A 16414-nucleotide genomic window follows, 5' to 3' on the forward strand; every position below is an offset into this window, starting at 1 on the left:
AGCAGGGAGCCCGACGCGGGGCTCGATCCCAGGACCCCGGGATCACGACCTGGGCCGAAGGCAGCGGCTTAACCGACTGAGCCACCCAGGCGCCCCGCCATGTGAGTCTTGAGATACCTATCAGTCATCGAGCGGAGTTGTCCAGGAGGTAGTGAGATAGAAGAACCAGGAGCTCAGGCGAGGTCTGGGCCCAAGATACCATGAGATCACCTAAGGAGAAAGTGTAGAGAGGGAAGAGGAGAGAGCAAAGGACAGAGCCACCAGCATTTACTAGTCCAGGTAGAAGACGACACTGAGAAAGAGTGTTAGCGCAGTGGGAGGAAAAGCAGGTCAGTGTGGTGACACAGCAGCTCTATTAGTTTGCCAGGGCTGCCATAACAAAATACGACAGACCGTGTGACTTAAACAACAGAAACATATTTTCTCAGTTCAGGAGGCTGGAAGTCCAAGATCAAGGTGTTTGCTTTCTCCTGCAGCCTCTCTCTTTGGCTTGCAGAAGGCTGCCACCCGTGGCCTTTCCCCTGTGTAGCCATGATTTCCTGGGGATCTCTTCCTCTTCTTGTAAGGACACGCTTTCAGATGGGATTAGGGACCCATCCTTATGAATTCATTCAACCTTAATTACCTCTTTAAGTGGCCCTTACTCCAAAATGTCACATTGGGGGTTTCAACATATGAATTTTGGGGAACACAATTCCGTATCAGAAGCCTAAAGGGAAAAAAAGGTGTTTATTTCTTAAGATTTTTTGGCAGCGAGTGAGAAAGCACAAGCAGGGGGAGCGGCAGGCAGAGGGAGAGGGAGAAGCAGGCTCCCCGCTGAGCAGAGAGCCTGACCCAGGGGCTTCATCCCAGGACCCTGGGATCATGACCTGGGCTGAAGGCAGACACTTAACCAAGTGAGCCACCTAGGCACCCACCAAAAAAGTGTTTCTAAAAGAAGGGGCAAACTGTCAAATGCAGTTGAGGGGCGCCTGGGTGGCTCAGTTGGTTAAGCGACTGCCTTCGGCTCAGGTCATGATCCTGGAGTCCCGGGATAGAGTCCCGCATCGGGCTCCCTGCTCAGCAGGGGGTCTGCTTCTCCCTCTGACCCTCTTCCCTCTCATGCTCTCTGTCTCTCATTATCTCTCTCTCAAATAAATAAATAAAATCTTTAAAAAAAAATGCAGTTGATGGGCGCCTGGGTGGCTCAGTTGGTTAAGCGACTGCCTTCGGCTCAGGTCATGATCCTGGAGTCCCTGGATCGAGTCCCACGTCGGGCTCCCTGCTCGGCGGGGGGTCTGCTTCTCCCTCTGACCTTCCCCCCTCTCATGTGCTCTCTCTCTCAAATAAATAAATAAAATCTTAAAAAAAAAATATGCAGTTGAGAAGTTGAGGAAGATAATAGTGGTCCATGGACTTTGGCAATAAAAGGTCATTGTACCCTTGGCTAGAGTCTTTTAAGAAAAAACTAAGTAGAATAAATTGAGGAAAGATGGAAGGTAACAAGGGAAGAGACAAGTACAGCAATCTTTTCAACTTTTGCTGAAAATGAGAACTGAAAATTGGGGTGGTAGAAAGAGAAAAGGGGGTCACACAATAGTAAAAAAATAAGTGACATTAGAGCATGTTTGTAAGTTGAAGGGAATGATCCAGAAGAAAGACATTTTTGATGCAGGAAATTTTAAAAAAAGGAAAAAAACAAGGGTAGAATCCCTGAAAAGACTATGATGATGAAATTCACTGCAAAAGTGGAGGGGTTGGCCTTAGATGGCTGGGACATGTCCCCCGCATTAACAGGAGTGAAGGTCGAATACAGCAACCATTACATAATTTGCAGAGCCCAGTGCAAAACGTGTTGTGTCTTGTTCAAAAATTAAGATTTTCAGGACTGCATCAGAAGAATGCTAAAACCAAGCACGGAGCACTTCCAAGACCGAGGCCCGCGCTACTGTAGTTTGTAATTCCAAGAAGCTGGTCCTGGCGATTCTGTGATGATGACGGAGGTAGGCTGTCCTTTAGGCAAGCCCCTTCTTTCTGGGCCTCCATTGCCTCATGGAAGCATTGGAGGAGATAACTAATGACATTTTCAGTCCCACCGTTCTATAAAATGGTAAGTCACTGTCGAGGCGGAGGCGCCATTTATCCCTTTTTAACTTTCAACCCCACCAGATCGCAGCTCAGGGTTTTCTGGAAGGCTCCAAAGCATCTGGTGACCATAGCAACTCACGCCAAACTGCGGGACCCTTGGCTCCGCCCACCGCCTCCTGGACGCGCTCCTCGATTGGCTCAGCGAGTCAACCAATGGTCGGTGAAGCGGGCTGTTTGCCGCGCGGTCAATGGTCGCGGGCCGGGAGTGAGGCGGGAAGAGAGGACGAGAAGGCGGGCCTGGGCGGTGCAGCGCGTGCGTGTTTCCGGCTCCGCTGCGGTAGGCGGACGACTGGAGCTGTTGGGCCCGACACTACTCGAAGGAGCAGGGAGAGCGCGGGACGCGAGTGAGGAGCTCGGATCTCGGAGCGTGGCTAGGGGCAGGCGTGATGGGCGGAGAGCAGGAGGAGGAGCGGTTCGACGGCATGTTGCTGGCCATGGCGCAGCAGCACGAGGGCGGCGTGCAGGAGGTAACGGCCCGCGCGGCGTCGGCCTGGCCTGGTCCTGCGGCGCTCGCCCACCAGCGCGGCCCTAGCCACGCTCACTCCACTTCCCTGTCTTCGGGGGCCGAGATCCACCCCCGGGCCTCGCGGGTTCTTGGGATTCCCCCTCCATTCTCACCATGTCCCAGCTTCCGGTCTGGCCTCCCCACCGCACTTCAGGCCCCATTCGTTTCTGTCCCGGGCCCCCGGTGCCGCTCACTAGTTCCTGTCTTAGCAACTCCTGTGTCTCCGAACGCGGCCGTGGAAAACCCGCAGCTCCCCGCGTAGCCGGTCCCTCAGTCTCACACATGCTTCCGGCCTCGTTTGCCCCTCTGATGGCCGCCGGCGAAGAGCAGTTCTTACGATGAACCCTCCCAGACTTTGGGATTTGCATCTCCCAAGACCTGGACCGAGCTGACGAATGTGTGTGGGTGGGGGTGGAGGTGGGGGTGGTGGTGATGTTAGCACGTGGTTCTTTCAGGCCTTGCCTTGAGTGGGGACTAGGAAGCCTGGGTTCACAATTCGTTTCCACCACCTACCCACAAGGGACCTTTCCACGTTTGCAAGCCTCAGTTCCTTTGTCTTTGAGGCAGAGTTACGAGTCCCTTATTTTCTGAGCAGTGAGGAGAGTAGTGTCTTGACCCGAAGGACAGTAAGGAATTCTCAATAATCAGGTTTGTTCATTCAACAAATACTTGTTGAGTGATGTGTGCCAGACACTCACCGGACTGGGTCCTGGGTATATAGATGTGAGCAGAAGTCTCTCCTTACCCTGATGGAGCGTAGAAGGAGCTTTTCAAAAGCATAATTCATGCATGCTGACCACGCAATAACACAGACCAACTGGTATAGATTCTGGAGTTGGTTTTTTGGACCCAAAACATGGAAAGTTAGAAGTAGAAAAGCCTATCAAGATCAGTTCCAGAACTCTCATTCTGAAAAGAAACCAAAGGAACTTGCCCCAAATCACCCAACAGGTTCCTGACTTAGGACGAGATTCCTTAGGCCCATCTGCTTTCCACAGTCCATTGCTGATTCTTTGTCTCACTGGGAACAAGTTTTCTTTGAGCTTTCCATTCCCATTTTTTTACCCAGGTACCGGTGGAGACCAAGGACTCCCAAGCCCTTTGAGGTGGGAAGAGAGTTACTAATTTGCGTGTGTGTAAAGTTTCCCTTCCCCATCCTCCTAAATTGTTGACCCCAAATTGGATTTGGGAGTGCATTTTTGAGTGAATCAAAAAAGTATCTAGTAGAAACTCAAGAAGTAGAAACTCAAACCATGAAGATAAGTTCTAACATCAGCCTTAAAACCACTCATTTGGGCAAATAAAAGGGCTTGTATATGCTAACTCTAGGTCACCAGTAGATCTTTCCATTCAGTAGTTTTACTGAGCATATACACTGAGCCAGATCTGGTGCCAAGCTTTGGGGATGAATAAGCCATAGTTCTTGATACCTACGTGTGAGGAGTTCACTCTGGCAGGAGGTCTCTCGCTCTGGGCCAGACACTGCTAAGACCCTCACCTCTGGTATCTCATTTGATCCTCACTAGGTTCCTAGAAATAGGTCTTGCTGCTACTTCTGTTTTAGAGTTAAGAAACTTCTCCAAGATGAGAGCTAATATATATCAGTCTGATACTCAAACCCATGTGCTTAACCACTTGGATACTCTGGTATACCTGCCAGTTAGTTGATTTTACCCTTTGAAGTGGCTTCATTTGCTCCCCTCTTTTCGACTCTGCCCTAGTAACTCAGCCAGTGCCAGTCTGGATGGACTTTTTACTATCTGGAAGGAAAGCTGAGCCTAGGTATTTCAAGCCCTGGATGCAGAGGAGTGTTCTATATCCTTAGGCTGTTTTGAGAGCCTCAGGAATGTGAAATGCATGTACACACATAGAGGAGAAATGAGAAATCTGCCTCTCAGGCAATCTAAATAAGGTTAGGATAGGCTTCCTAGTGGAAGTGACTAAGGTAGGGCCTGTTGGGGAGACTGTCTCCTCAGATGAGAGGTTCAGGGTGAAACAGTCCAGTCTCAAGTTCCCTCCTGGACTAGAATATGATTTCTCTGCAGTTGAGGGGCTCCCAGTGCGGCATCTCCACAGCTTCAGTCTCCTGTCTTTCAGCTTGTGAACACTTTCTTCAGCTTCCTTCGACGCAAAACAGACTTTTTTGTTGGAGGAGAAGAGGGGATGGCAGAGAAGGTGAGTGTTGGGGACTGCTGTCCCTTTGGAGCCTCTGTTTCTTCAGAAGGAAGGCTCACCCGATCTTCCTTTGGCCTAATAACCTTCAGCAGAAGTAAAATGCCAAGGGCAAAGGGTCGGGGAAGGGAAGCAAACTGTTTCATGTATTGAAGCCCCTCTCCTTGCCAGGTGCTTTATCTACCCCTGTTTCCCGTGATCCTTCAGCAGCTTGAGAAGGGCAGGTGTTACTTTTCCCATTTGAGGAAATTGGCTCAAAGTGTTTGACACTTTGTCCAAAGTGTTGGGTTTTTTTTAAGATTTATTTATTTATTTGAGAGAGAGTGGGTGTGCACTCATGCACATGCATGAGCTGGGGAGGAAGGGCAGAGGGAGAGTCTTTTTTTTTTTTTTTTTTAAAGATTTTATTTATTTATTCATTCATGAGAGACAGAGAGAGAAGCAGAGGGAGAAGCAGGCTCCCAAGGAGCAGGGAGCCCGATGTGGGACTCGATCCCAGGACCCTGGGATCATGACCTGAGCCGAAGGCAGACGCTTAACCATCTGAGCCACCCAGGTGCCCAGAGGGAGAGTCTTAAGCAGACTCCAAGCTGAGCATGGAGCCCGACACTGGGCTCGATCTCACAACCCTGAGATCACAACTTGAGCCGAAACCAAGAGTAGATGCTTAACTGACTGTGCTACCCAGGCAGTGAGACTTTGTCCAAAGTCTTGAGCTAAGTTGTAGAAGAGCCAGGGTGGGAACCAGAGTCTGTTGTAAAACTGCCTTCTGCCCCTGACACCACGCTTCTTGGTTCCTTTTCCATCAAGGAGGTTTTATCTGATTACCTAGCTGGAGAGGAGAGTGGGGAAATGTTAGAAATTGAGCTTAGAAAACAAATACAGAAAAACTTAAAGCCAGCCAATCCCAGTATTCCCAGACACTGTGACCCAAAATTCACGGATTTGGGAATTGTATTTGTGCTACAGGCTCTGAGACCTTGAACTTTCTTTTGATTCCTTAGGTTGTAATTGTATTTTTGAAGATTGGTAAGTCATGAAAAGGTTACCTCATTGAACAGTGATTTTTAGGACCTTGATACTTGTTTTCACTTGAGACATAGTAACAAGGAGACATTTTGCAAACTGCTTTCTGTGGCTTCAGGGGTTTGCCAAGCTGGAATGCTCTCCCATGCATGCATCCCACCATGATCTGAGGCTACTCTGTCATAGACACACTAGCCTGGGAGTGGAGAGTCCTGGGATCTTGGACCAGCTGTGTGGCTTGGTTGATTTCCCACTAGTTCTCTGGTTCTTTCAATCTACATGTCTGCAGAATGGAAGAATGTGGACTTACTGACCTTTAGAAACAAAGCTCGGGCGCCTGGGTGGCTCAGTTGGTTAAGCGACTGCCTTCGGCTCAGGTCATGATCCTGGAGTCCCGGGATCGAGTCCCGCATCGGGCTCCCTGCTCAGCGGGGAGTCTGCTTCTCCCTCTGACCCTCCTCCCTCTCATGCTCTCTCTCTCTCTCATTCTCTCTCTCAAATAAATAAATAAAATCCTTAAAAAAAAATAAAAAAAATAGAAACAAAGCTCTTCCCCAGGAGGTTGGTCAGACCTGTGGGCAGGCAGAAACCTGTCCAGCCTTCCCACCTGGTCTCCATTTGTAACACAGTAACTTTGATATTGAGTGCCTACTGTGTGCAGGTCACGAGATACATCATTTTCAAGTGCATGGTTAGGAGCATGGGCTCTGGAGTCAGGCACATGTGAGCTGGAATCCCAGTCCCCGGTCTTTCACCAACCCCCCACCCCCTAGCAACTGTGTGGCATTGGGTGAATCATTTTTTCTCTGAGCTTCATTTTTTCTTACCTGTAAAGGGGTCTTAATCCTTATCGCATAGGGCTGTTGTGAGGATAAAAAGAGGTCACGTAGATGAAGTGGCTGATGTTTGAGAATACAAATTCATGGTGGAAACAAAAAACATTGTTTTTTTTTTTAAGATTTATTTATTTGAGAGAGAGAGCTCATGAGGGGAGGGACAGACGGAGAGGAAGAGGTTGAAAAGCAGACTCCCTGCTGAGTGGGGAACCTGATTTGGGACTTGATCCCATGACCCCAAGATCATGACCTGAGCTGAAATCAAGAGTTGATGCCCAACCAACTGAGCCACCCAGGTGCCCCAAGTTCTTTTTTTTTTTTTTTTTTTTTTTAAGATTTTATTTATTTGACAGAGAGGGGGAGAGAGAGAGAGCCCAAGCAGGGGGAGTGGCAGGTAGAGGGCAAGGGAGAAGCAGGCTCAATCCTAGGACCCTGGGATCATGACCTGAGCCAAAGGCAGCTGCTTAAGCGACTGAGCCACCCACGTGCCCCTGTGGTCCTTTTTTTGAACCTCTTAGGTGCAGATGTGTTTTGGGATTTCGAATTCTTTGGATTTTAGGAGGTGATACGGTGCATATACTATACATATGGGAGTTTGTTACAGCGTAGTAATGTGTGTAACGTATGCTGTGTGAGTTAGGAGCAGCATCCTGTAATGAAGCATTAGTATTTCTGTAGAGAAATGTCTATCAATATTCATACCAAGTGGGAGATATGAAGTCTATAAATACCTTCATGCCACAAACTTACAAGTTCAAAAATAGTTTTATAATTTTTATAGCTTTTGGGGCTAGGAATTATGGATAAGGGATTGTGGTTTTGAGGAAAGCCATAATGATCAAATCAGTGTGTTACTGACATAGGAAGAGACAAATGGAACAGTGAAGCAGAACAGAGAACCCAGAAAAAGTCTAGCACATGAGAATTCAGTACGCGCCTGATGTAGTAATTCAGTTCTGTAGGCAAAGGATGATTGAATAAGTCATTGCTCCTACAACTGGCTATTTATCTGTAAAGAACCACAAGTATACCATCTGTCTTACTCATATGTAAAAATAAATTGAAGACCAAGAAGAGTCTGGTAAGGAAAGCTAGGAAACCATATGATCTTGTGTGGGGGAGGCCTTGCAAGATTAGAAACCTGGAAGCTATAAAAGAAAAGGTAGCTTTTTGCCTCTTCAGTCATTGAAAACTGTGTGTCTGGCAAAAGAGACATATAAAGTTCATTGGAAAACAGTAGATTTAGAAAAAGTGTTCAGTGCAGAGGACAGAAAATTTAATGACTAATTTAATATGCAGGAACTTGTAAATTGACAAGAAAATGATAAACAGAAAAATAGGCAATTCCAAGAAGAGCAGATCCAAAGAGCATATGAAAAGATGTCCAACTTCACTAGTTATCTAGGAAAGCTAGGAGAAATAAACAGTGAGATGTCCTTTTTTTCCTGCCAAACTGACGAAAGTGTAAAAAGAAAAGACCCACAAAAACCGTTGCTTACAGGGATGTGGCAAAAAGGGTAATCTTCAGGTATTTCTGATAAAAGTGAATTATTGTGGCTCTCTAAAAATTTTTTATTATAAAAGATGCTCAACATCACTAATCAGAGAAATACAAATCAAACCATGCTGAAATACCACCTCACACCCATTAGGATGGCTTCTATAAAAAACCAGAAAACTCCCAAGTGTTGGCGAGGGTGCGGAGAAATTGGCACATTTGTGCATTGTTGATGGGAATATAAAATGGTGCAGCTGCTGTGGGAAACAGCATGGCACTTCCTCAAAAAATTAAAAATAGAACTACTGTATGGTCCAGCAATCCCGCTTCTAGGTACATACCCAAAAGAATTGAAAGCAGGTTGTTGAGAGATTTGTACACCCATGTTCACAGCAGCACTGTGCACAGAGCCAAAAGCTGGAGGCGGTCCAAGCACCCATTGATGGAGGAGTAAAGAGTCTTATATATACTTACAGTGTATCTAATGGAATATTGTTCAGCCTTTTAAAGGAAGACACACACTTACAAGTACTTATTGAATGATTTCATTTAAATGAAGTTCTAGAACAGGAGCGTGTTTTCTCTCTCAAATGTGTTGGGTTACACACACTCCACCCCTCCAAGCGCCTGCCATGTTCAGGTTAAATACCTCTCGGTGTCTCTCCTGGCCAGGCTGGTGGGAACCACTCTTTACTCCCCGATCACCCAGCCTAGGTCAGGGAAAGCCTCTCTTCCGGTATGCCCACTTAAGAATCTGGGGCCTGTCTTCTAGAACTAGCGCAACTGTCCTCATCCCTTTCTCACTCTGCTGAGCTGTGGTTCCCGAAGATGTGTCCAGTGACAGATGCTTGGCTCTGTGACAGCCTGCTGGTTGGCACCACAGAGTAGGCTACACACCCCCAGGGGTCTCTGCCTGGGACTGGGCCTGGGTAAAGCTGGTAGGAGGAGATTGGGAGGAGGGGTCAGAGGCTGCTGTGATTGGCCTTGACTGTTCCTGGTGGTTCAGCTCTGCCCTCACCTAACCTCCAGGAGCTAGGAAGGAACAGGACAAATGGGATGTAACATGATTCACTGGAGCTGGGAGAGGGGAGGGCCCTGCTCCCGCCTCCCCTTGGCCGCTGGTTGGCAAATGGCTTGAGTTCAAGGTCTTCCCGATTAGGGATTTGGGACCAAGGCCCTGTGGTGGAACAGCCTCCGCTGGCGTAATTGTCTCATGACTGATTCTACTGCAGAGTGGCCTGCAGATGACTCACTTCTCTTTCACTGAAACCCCATTTTGTTAACCCATTTGGTTTGGGGGATGCTTTTGGTGCCTTTAGCCTTGTAGAGTATGGAACTACTGCAGTGTGGCATGAGGTTGGGAGTTCCGAGGTAGCAGGAGGAATTGGCATCAAATGAATGAGAAGCCATGGGACATTTGCCAGAACCTAGGTCCAGGAGCCCATGGGTGACTTTGGTGACCCTGAGCCCCACGTAAGCCTCTCAGCTCTTACAGACCCTTCCCTCCCTCCTGCTCTGGCTCAGAGATGTTTGGAAGATGGTAAATTGACCACTGATCATGTGCTGAGTGCCCTGCAAGGTCTCTTCCAGGTGTGTGGTCTGACACGGTTGGGTTTCCTGAGTTGGATGTGTTCCTGGGCCTGCTGAAGGTAAAGAGGTGAAGCTCCAGAGACACTGGAGCTGGTTCTAGAGGATGAGCAGGAGATTGCTGGGTGACCTGGGGGTAGGGACAAGGACATTCTAGGCAAAGAACAGCTTATGCAAGATTGCTTTTGAAAATAATGAAATAGGAGCACAGAGTGATGACCTCAGGGTCACACAGGTAGAAGGAGTAGTCTGGGAACTCCAATCTAGGTGTGACTCTCTGGTCTTCTTGAGAATTGGGCAGGAGGGCTTGTTAAAAATACAGACTGCTGGGGCCCCTTGGTGGCTCAGTCAGTAAGCGGCCTGGCTGACTCCTGATTTCGGCTCAGGTCAGGATCTCAGGGTCCTGGGATGGAGCCCTGCATCGGGTTCCGTGCTCAGCGGGGAGTCTGCTTCAGGATTCTCTCTCCCTCTGTCCATCTCTCCCCTCCCCCCGCACTCACGTGTGCTCACGTGCGCTCTCTCAAATCTTAAAAAAAAAAAAAAAATACAGGCTGCTGAGCCCCACCCCAGAATGTCTGATTCAGTAGGTCTGGAGTGGGGTCGAAGTTTAGTGTTCCTAGCAAATTCTGGATGATGCTGGTGCTGTAGGTGTGGGGAACCACATGCGGAGACCTACTGGTATAAACAGGTGAGCCATCTCTCCCATTGTTTTTATAGCGGAGATCCCCACCACTAACCAGCTGCCACTGGGTTAGCCTGTGTCAGGCCAGGGGTGTTGGGAAGCTAACACTTTGTATGTGGCTGTGATTTGTGTAAGTGTCTGTTGTGTCCGATCCTCGTGACAGGTGAGAAAATAGGGCTTACAAGGTGTCAGAGTCGTTCCCTTGTCCAAGGCCACACAGTCAGCTAGTGACAGTGGTAGCTGCTGGGCAGCAGGGAGGCCAGCCAGCAGGACGTGGGTTGGAAGCGTCCTAGGGAGGCTCAGTGGAAGAGGAGGGACTTGACGTTGATAGCTTGCAGGCTGAGGAGCGGAGTCTAGCCTCTTCCCTCAAGAAAGCTCTCTCCAGGGCGCCTGGGTGGCTCAGTTGGTTGGGCGACTGCCTTCGGCTCAGGTCATGATCCTGGAGTCCCGGGATCGAGTCCCGCATCGGGCTCCCTGCTCGGCGGGGAGTCTGCTTCTCCCTCTGACCCTCCCCCCTCTCATGTGCTCTCTCTCATTCTCTCTCTCAAATAAATAAATAAAATCTTAAAAAAAAAAAAAGAAAGCTCTCTCCGGCTCCCTGCTAATCTGGCAGTTCCGGGCGTGGTGCTGAGGGCGGCACGGCTGGGTCTGCTGTTCTGGAGACGGGTACGCGTGGGGAAGAGATCAGTCAGGAGCTGGGCAGTGCAGGCCTGCGAGCTCAGGGGAGTCCTCTTGGCTGGAGGCTGGCGTTCGGCTTCTAACAGTTCTGCTCTGTAGGGAAGGACTCTGAGCACAACAACCCTGTGAGGTATAGAGATTCATCCTCACAGGTGAGGAATCTGAAGCTCTTACAGGTTAAGTCCTTTGCCAAAAATACGGTAGCTAGTGTGTGACAGCCTGGGTGAGAACTCAGCTTGTCCGGCTTCACTGTCTGTGTTTTGAGTCACTAGACTTTTTTTTTTTCCTTAAGATTTTATTTATTTATTTGACAGAGCACGAGAGAAGGAACACAAGCAGGGGGAGAGGGAGAAGCAGGCTTCCCGCCGAGCAGGGAGCCCGATGCGGGGCTCAATCCCAGGACCCCGGGATCATGACCTGAGCCGAAGGCAGATGCTTAACCAACTGAGCCACCCTGGCGCCCCTCGACTGTTGTTTTAAATAGCCACTGTTTATCCCACTAGGTACTTTGCAGGTGTTCTCGTTATAGCTCTGCGATTGCTGTGTACAGCGTGATCCCTGTTTTATAGATGAGGACCTGAGGTTCTGAGTACAGTGCCGTGCCCAGGCACCCAGCACATAGAGGTGGACTGGACTCCAAGCCTTGGGACACTGGCCACCGCCCCAGTGCCTTATCGCCTTCTCTCCCTTCCCCAGCTCATCACACAGACCTTCAACCACCATAACCAGCTGGCACAGAAGGCCCGGCAGGAGAAGAGAGCTCGGCAGGAGACTGAGCGGCGGGAGAGGGCGGAGCGGGCAGCCAGGCTGGCCGAGGAGGCCAAGTCCGAGACCTCTGGGCCCCAGATCAAGGAGCTGACTGATGAGGAGGCAGAGAGGCTGCAGCTGGAGATTGACCAGGTAAGAGCGGGCTCCCCCACCCCAATCCCCATCCCTGTTGGCACTGGCAGCGAGGACGCTCTTGCCAACTGCTGTGCCCTTTGCCACAGAAAAAAGATGCAGAGAATCATGAGGCCCAGCTCAAGAATGGCAGCCTTGGCTCACCGGGGAAGCAGGTGAGATGGACTGGGGGTGCCTGAGACTAGTCAGGGCTTGAGAACTTCCAGGGACCTTCTAGCCTTTGTCTGTCTCTAGAGTGCCTCCCCCTGTGCCCTCTCCCTCAGCTGTGGGGATCCTCCCCAAAGTTCAAGATCCCACTCATAGACATCGGACCACAGGATCAGGTTTTAAAAAAACAACCCGCTGGCCTTAAAGCCTTGGTAGGAAAGCCCAAGAGCCAGAGAGGGCAGTGCCTGGCTAGGTGTCATTCAGGTGGGCCAGGGTCTATGGGCCCAGCCTGGCCCTGTGTGTTGGGCTACTCTGACACATCTGGGGGATGTGCCCCTCAGGGCTCCTCCCTCTGACTCAAATCCAGCTTCCCAAACAATCCTTGGGACATTCGTTTGGCTTTCCAGAGTTTCTGGTCTGACACTAGGGGTCTCAGCCCTACAGACACAGAAGAAGAAAATTGATCGTTGGGCAGTCTGGTTTTATTTTAGAACAACCATGCGCATGGCTACCTTGTGACCTTCTGTTCTGTGCTGGACTTTCTTTCCAAGTCCCTTGGCTTGGATCCCCAGCTAGGTTCTGTGGGTCCATCTCTGACTGTCACTGTTCCCCAGCTGTGTCCTTTGTCACATGGTATGCTGCTCCTCTCAGGCAGAGATCAGAACCATTTTTTTAACCTGTGGCTCCCAGGGGGCCATGGAGCGGGCAGGGACTGGGTCTGTTTCATCTTGCGGCTGTATGCCCAGTGCCAGCCCCGGGCCCGGCTCAGTGGGGTGCAGTCTGTGCCTGTCAGGTAAGTAGCTGAGCACCCCAACTGTGAGCAGGAGGCTGAGGAAGACGAGGAGGACGAGGAGGATGAAAAAGACAAAGGGAAACTGAAGCCCAACCTTGGCAACGGGGCCGACTTGCCCAATTACCGCTGGACCCAGACCTTGTCAGAACTGGACGTAAGTGGCTGGGGCTAGGGTTAGGAGGTGAGGGAGCCAGCCTGGGGCTCCCTCTGACTTCTCCTGCCCCATGCAGCTGGCATTGCCCTTCCGTGTGAACTTCCGGCTGAAGGGGAAGGATGTGGTGGTGGACATCCATCGGCGGCACCTCCGGGTGGGGCTCAAGGGGCAACCGGCAGTCATTGACGGGGAGCTCTACAACGAGGTGAAGGTGGAGGAGAGCTCGTGGCTCATCGAGGACGGCAAGGTGGTGACGGTGCATCTGGAGAAGGTGTGAGCACCGCGGCCTTCTGGCCTGCGTCTTGATGGAGAAAGGAGGGAGGTGTCTGCTCATTCACTCGGGGACCATTGCCGGGGGTCTAGCGGATGTGCTTAATCTGCACCAGATTTTTAATGTAGGTCTGTCTCATTTTAGAGTCAGGAAAAGGGCAACTTAAGAGATTTACCAGGCTCCTCCTTCTAGGTAGGGATGGAATTAAGATGGAAGGTCTTTGGTACTGAAGCATCTTCCTGTGGTTTGTACATGCTTTCAGTTCAGCAGATACGGGGATACCTGCTACGTGCCAGAGGGTGTTCTAAGTGCTGGTGAGAAGGCAATGGACAAAATGTAGAGAGTTGCCCTCAGAAAGCCTCCGCTCATTCCCTCAGAGAGACGGGGCAATGCATGTAATGTAAAGAAGTCTCTCTCTTAAGTGCCGTGGGTCCAAGGAAGGCTTCCCCTGGCACCTAAGGCCTGTCCTAGCCTACCTGCCTCTCCCTCACCTCTGCGCTTGTACTTGCTCCTCCTCCCAGCTGAAATCCCTGTCTTGCTTTTTCATCAGGTGTACTGTGTGTCCCTCAGGCCCCGCCCAGGTGCCACTCTTAACTTCTCGCTCTCCACCCTGGATGAATAGCTCCCTCTGTGTTTTATTTTTGCCCCGATGATGCTGATTTGTAACGGTCTCATCCGTTTTCCCCAGTCACTGTGGAGGGCAGAGGCCTTGCCCATCTGCACCCTAGGTCCCCGCACAGGATGTGGATGGGAGTGAGTTGGGTTCTGGAAAGGGTGAGGGGTGGATCCTAGGGCACAGAGGGAGCTACTTCCCAGCCCCTGGTGGTTCCCTTCCTCACAGATCAACAAGATGGAGTGGTGGAGCCGCTTGGTGTCCAGTGACCCTGAAATCAATACCAAGAAGATCAACCCTGAGAACTCCAAGGTGAGCCCTGGCTGGTTGTAGGGGGGCTTCAGCTGGGAGATGAGGGCATAGGTGGCTCCAGAGTTCACCTATCCTCGTTACCGCCTGCCCTTAGCTGTCAGACCTGGACAGTGAGACCCGCAGCATGGTGGAAAAGATGATGTACGACCAGAGGCAGAAGTCCATGGGGCTGCCCACCTCGGATGAGCAGAAAAAGCAGGAGATTCTGAAGAAGTGAGTAATGCAGAGATTGGGGGGTGGGGAGTTGGGGAAGGTGGGTGTTGGGCCTGGACCTGGGTGACAGCAGTGAGTGGGTCACTGAGGACACAGGAGCTGCCTTGCCCCTTCCAGGATGAGCCAGCCAAGTTTATGGATTTATAGCCTCAGCTTGCCTACCTTAATCACTTTCCAAGGTCATCTTGAGGGCAAAGGCACCTCGGGGTCGGAAGGGATAACACAAGCAGTCATTGCCTCCTACAGGAAGACCCTGAGGCCCTACCACTGCCTGGCCTGGCTCCAAGTTGCTCAGGGTTCTAAAGAAATTAGACCTGATGTTGGGGGGCTGGGAGAAAGGGGCTAACTTTGCGGAAGGGGACGGCCTGTTTTACCTTCTTCCTACTTTCCCTCCCCAGGTTCATGGATCAGCATCCTGAGATGGATTTTTCCAAGGCCAAATTCAACTAGGCCCTGTGTTTGCCTCCCTGAACTCTCGGGGCTGAGCCCCCAGCCATCCACCTTCTTTTCCTACCCTCCCCTGGGACTTGGGGGCCTCAGGGCTGGGGCAGGCACGGGACTGGCTCAGGCACACTGGTCCCAGGGCATCATGGGAGAAGGGCTGGGGCCTTGTGGGGGGTGTCTTATCTTCCCCGGTTGGCCTACTGTTACACATTAAAACTATTTACTCCACCTGTGTCTTCTCTTCCCTCTGGCCTTTCCCTGGGGGACAGGCCTCTCTTACTGCTGCTGCTGGAGGCTTGGCTTCTAGCCCAGATTCTGTCATGTGACCCAGAGTGAGTCCTTACACTGTTTTTCAGTGTAAAGCTGTTTTTCATTACTTAAAGGGAGAATTAAAACAAGGTTTTTAGTCTGTGTGTGACTGAGCAAAGGTGAGTATTTCTGGTTACAGGGACCAGAATATATGTCAGATTCTTAAAGGGGCCCATGACTCAGCAGAATTTAAGACCAGCTGGACTTGATTCCATTTTCATCTCTAAGACAGTTTCTCACCGTGCACATTCTCAGTCTTGGCGAGGCTTTGATGTGGGTGAGATAGCAGAGCTGAAGGGAAGGGGCCGGTTTTGTCACTGGTACTGGGCCTTGTGGTCACAGCCCCCAAGGGGACCATACTGTGTGTCTGATAGGGAGCTGGATGAGTACAGTTTGTCTGGTGGTCACTTGCCAAAAGGGCCTGTGGGGACAATAAAAAGGTGAGGCGTGGGGGCTTATAGGTGAGGGCGTGGGGATCCTGGACACCTAATTTGTTCAGTCAAGAGTGGGCTGGTGGGCCTGCTCTGTCCTCACTGCTGAGAGAGGACTAATGAGACACTCCTGTCTGTGAGGAGTAGCTAAGTAGGATCTTTCTGAACCCAGTTGGGCTTGTGTCCAAACAAGGGGACCCTGCTTCTGCCCCAAGCAGGTGAGCTTGCCAGCTTTGGGGCAGAACTGCCAAGAGGCCAGCTTCTAGGTCCAGAGCCAGTTACTAGCTGTGTGACAAGCTCCTTGACCCCTCTGAGCCCCCAGCCTCCTAGTCCATGAAAGAATGACCCCACTCCAGGGTTGTTGGGAAGGTCAAGAAGGTCCCAGTAGACCACAGTGCTCTGTCAGAACCAGGGAGAGGTGGAGGGAGCCTCAAGTCTGAGGCTGGGTGGGGGCTGACCCATGCTTAAGGACTTGGGGAAACTGCAGGGATGGCCAGAAGCAGGCCAGCCTGCAGGTGGTGAACTGGGGCAGCAGGAGGAGTCTGGGTAGGCCTGCCTAGAAACTCTCAACAATGACAGAAACCACTTGTCAGACCTTTCTCAGGTACAGAAACTACAGAAACTGGCTCTCTGTCTGGAACTCACAGCAAACCTGAGAGGTGGACATTCTTGCTCTCATTTTAGGCTTCTGACTTTGACCCCACAACACTAAGGCA

General features: G+C 50.7%; 1 protein-coding gene across 1 annotated transcript; it reads left to right on the forward strand.

The window, feature by feature from the left end:
• The first annotated feature begins 2392 nt into the window (after window positions 1-2392).
• Window positions 2393-15222, forward strand: NUDC (nuclear distribution C, dynein complex regulator). The gene is made up of 9 exons (XM_021683597.2): window positions 2393-2594; window positions 4730-4807; window positions 11808-12011; window positions 12101-12166; window positions 12983-13105; window positions 13182-13376; window positions 14218-14301; window positions 14396-14514; window positions 14913-15222. The coding sequence occupies exons 1-9, from the start codon at window positions 2514-2516 to the stop codon at window positions 14962-14964; spliced, it is 1002 nt and encodes a 333-aa protein (XP_021539272.1). The 5' UTR covers window positions 2393-2513; the 3' UTR covers window positions 14965-15222.
• The last annotated feature ends 1192 nt before the right edge of the window (window positions 15223-16414 follow it).

This window comes from Neomonachus schauinslandi, chromosome 4 (genome assembly GCF_002201575.2).
Source record: "Neomonachus schauinslandi chromosome 4, ASM220157v2, whole genome shotgun sequence".
NCBI classification, from domain to species: Eukaryota; Metazoa; Chordata; class Mammalia; order Carnivora; family Phocidae; genus Neomonachus; species Neomonachus schauinslandi.

Coding starts and splice junctions, on each gene's coding strand:
- NUDC (XM_021683597.2), top strand. CDS start 2,514: ATGGGCGGAGAGCAGGAGGAGGAGCGGTTCGACGGCATGTTGCTGGCC. Junction 4,808..11,807: donor AAGAGGGGATGGCAGAGAAG/GTGAGTGTTGGG, acceptor TCCCTTCCCCAG/CTCATCACACAGACCTTCAA. Junction 13,106..13,181: donor AGACCTTGTCAGAACTGGAC/GTAAGTGGCTGG, acceptor TGCCCCATGCAG/CTGGCATTGCCCTTCCGTGT.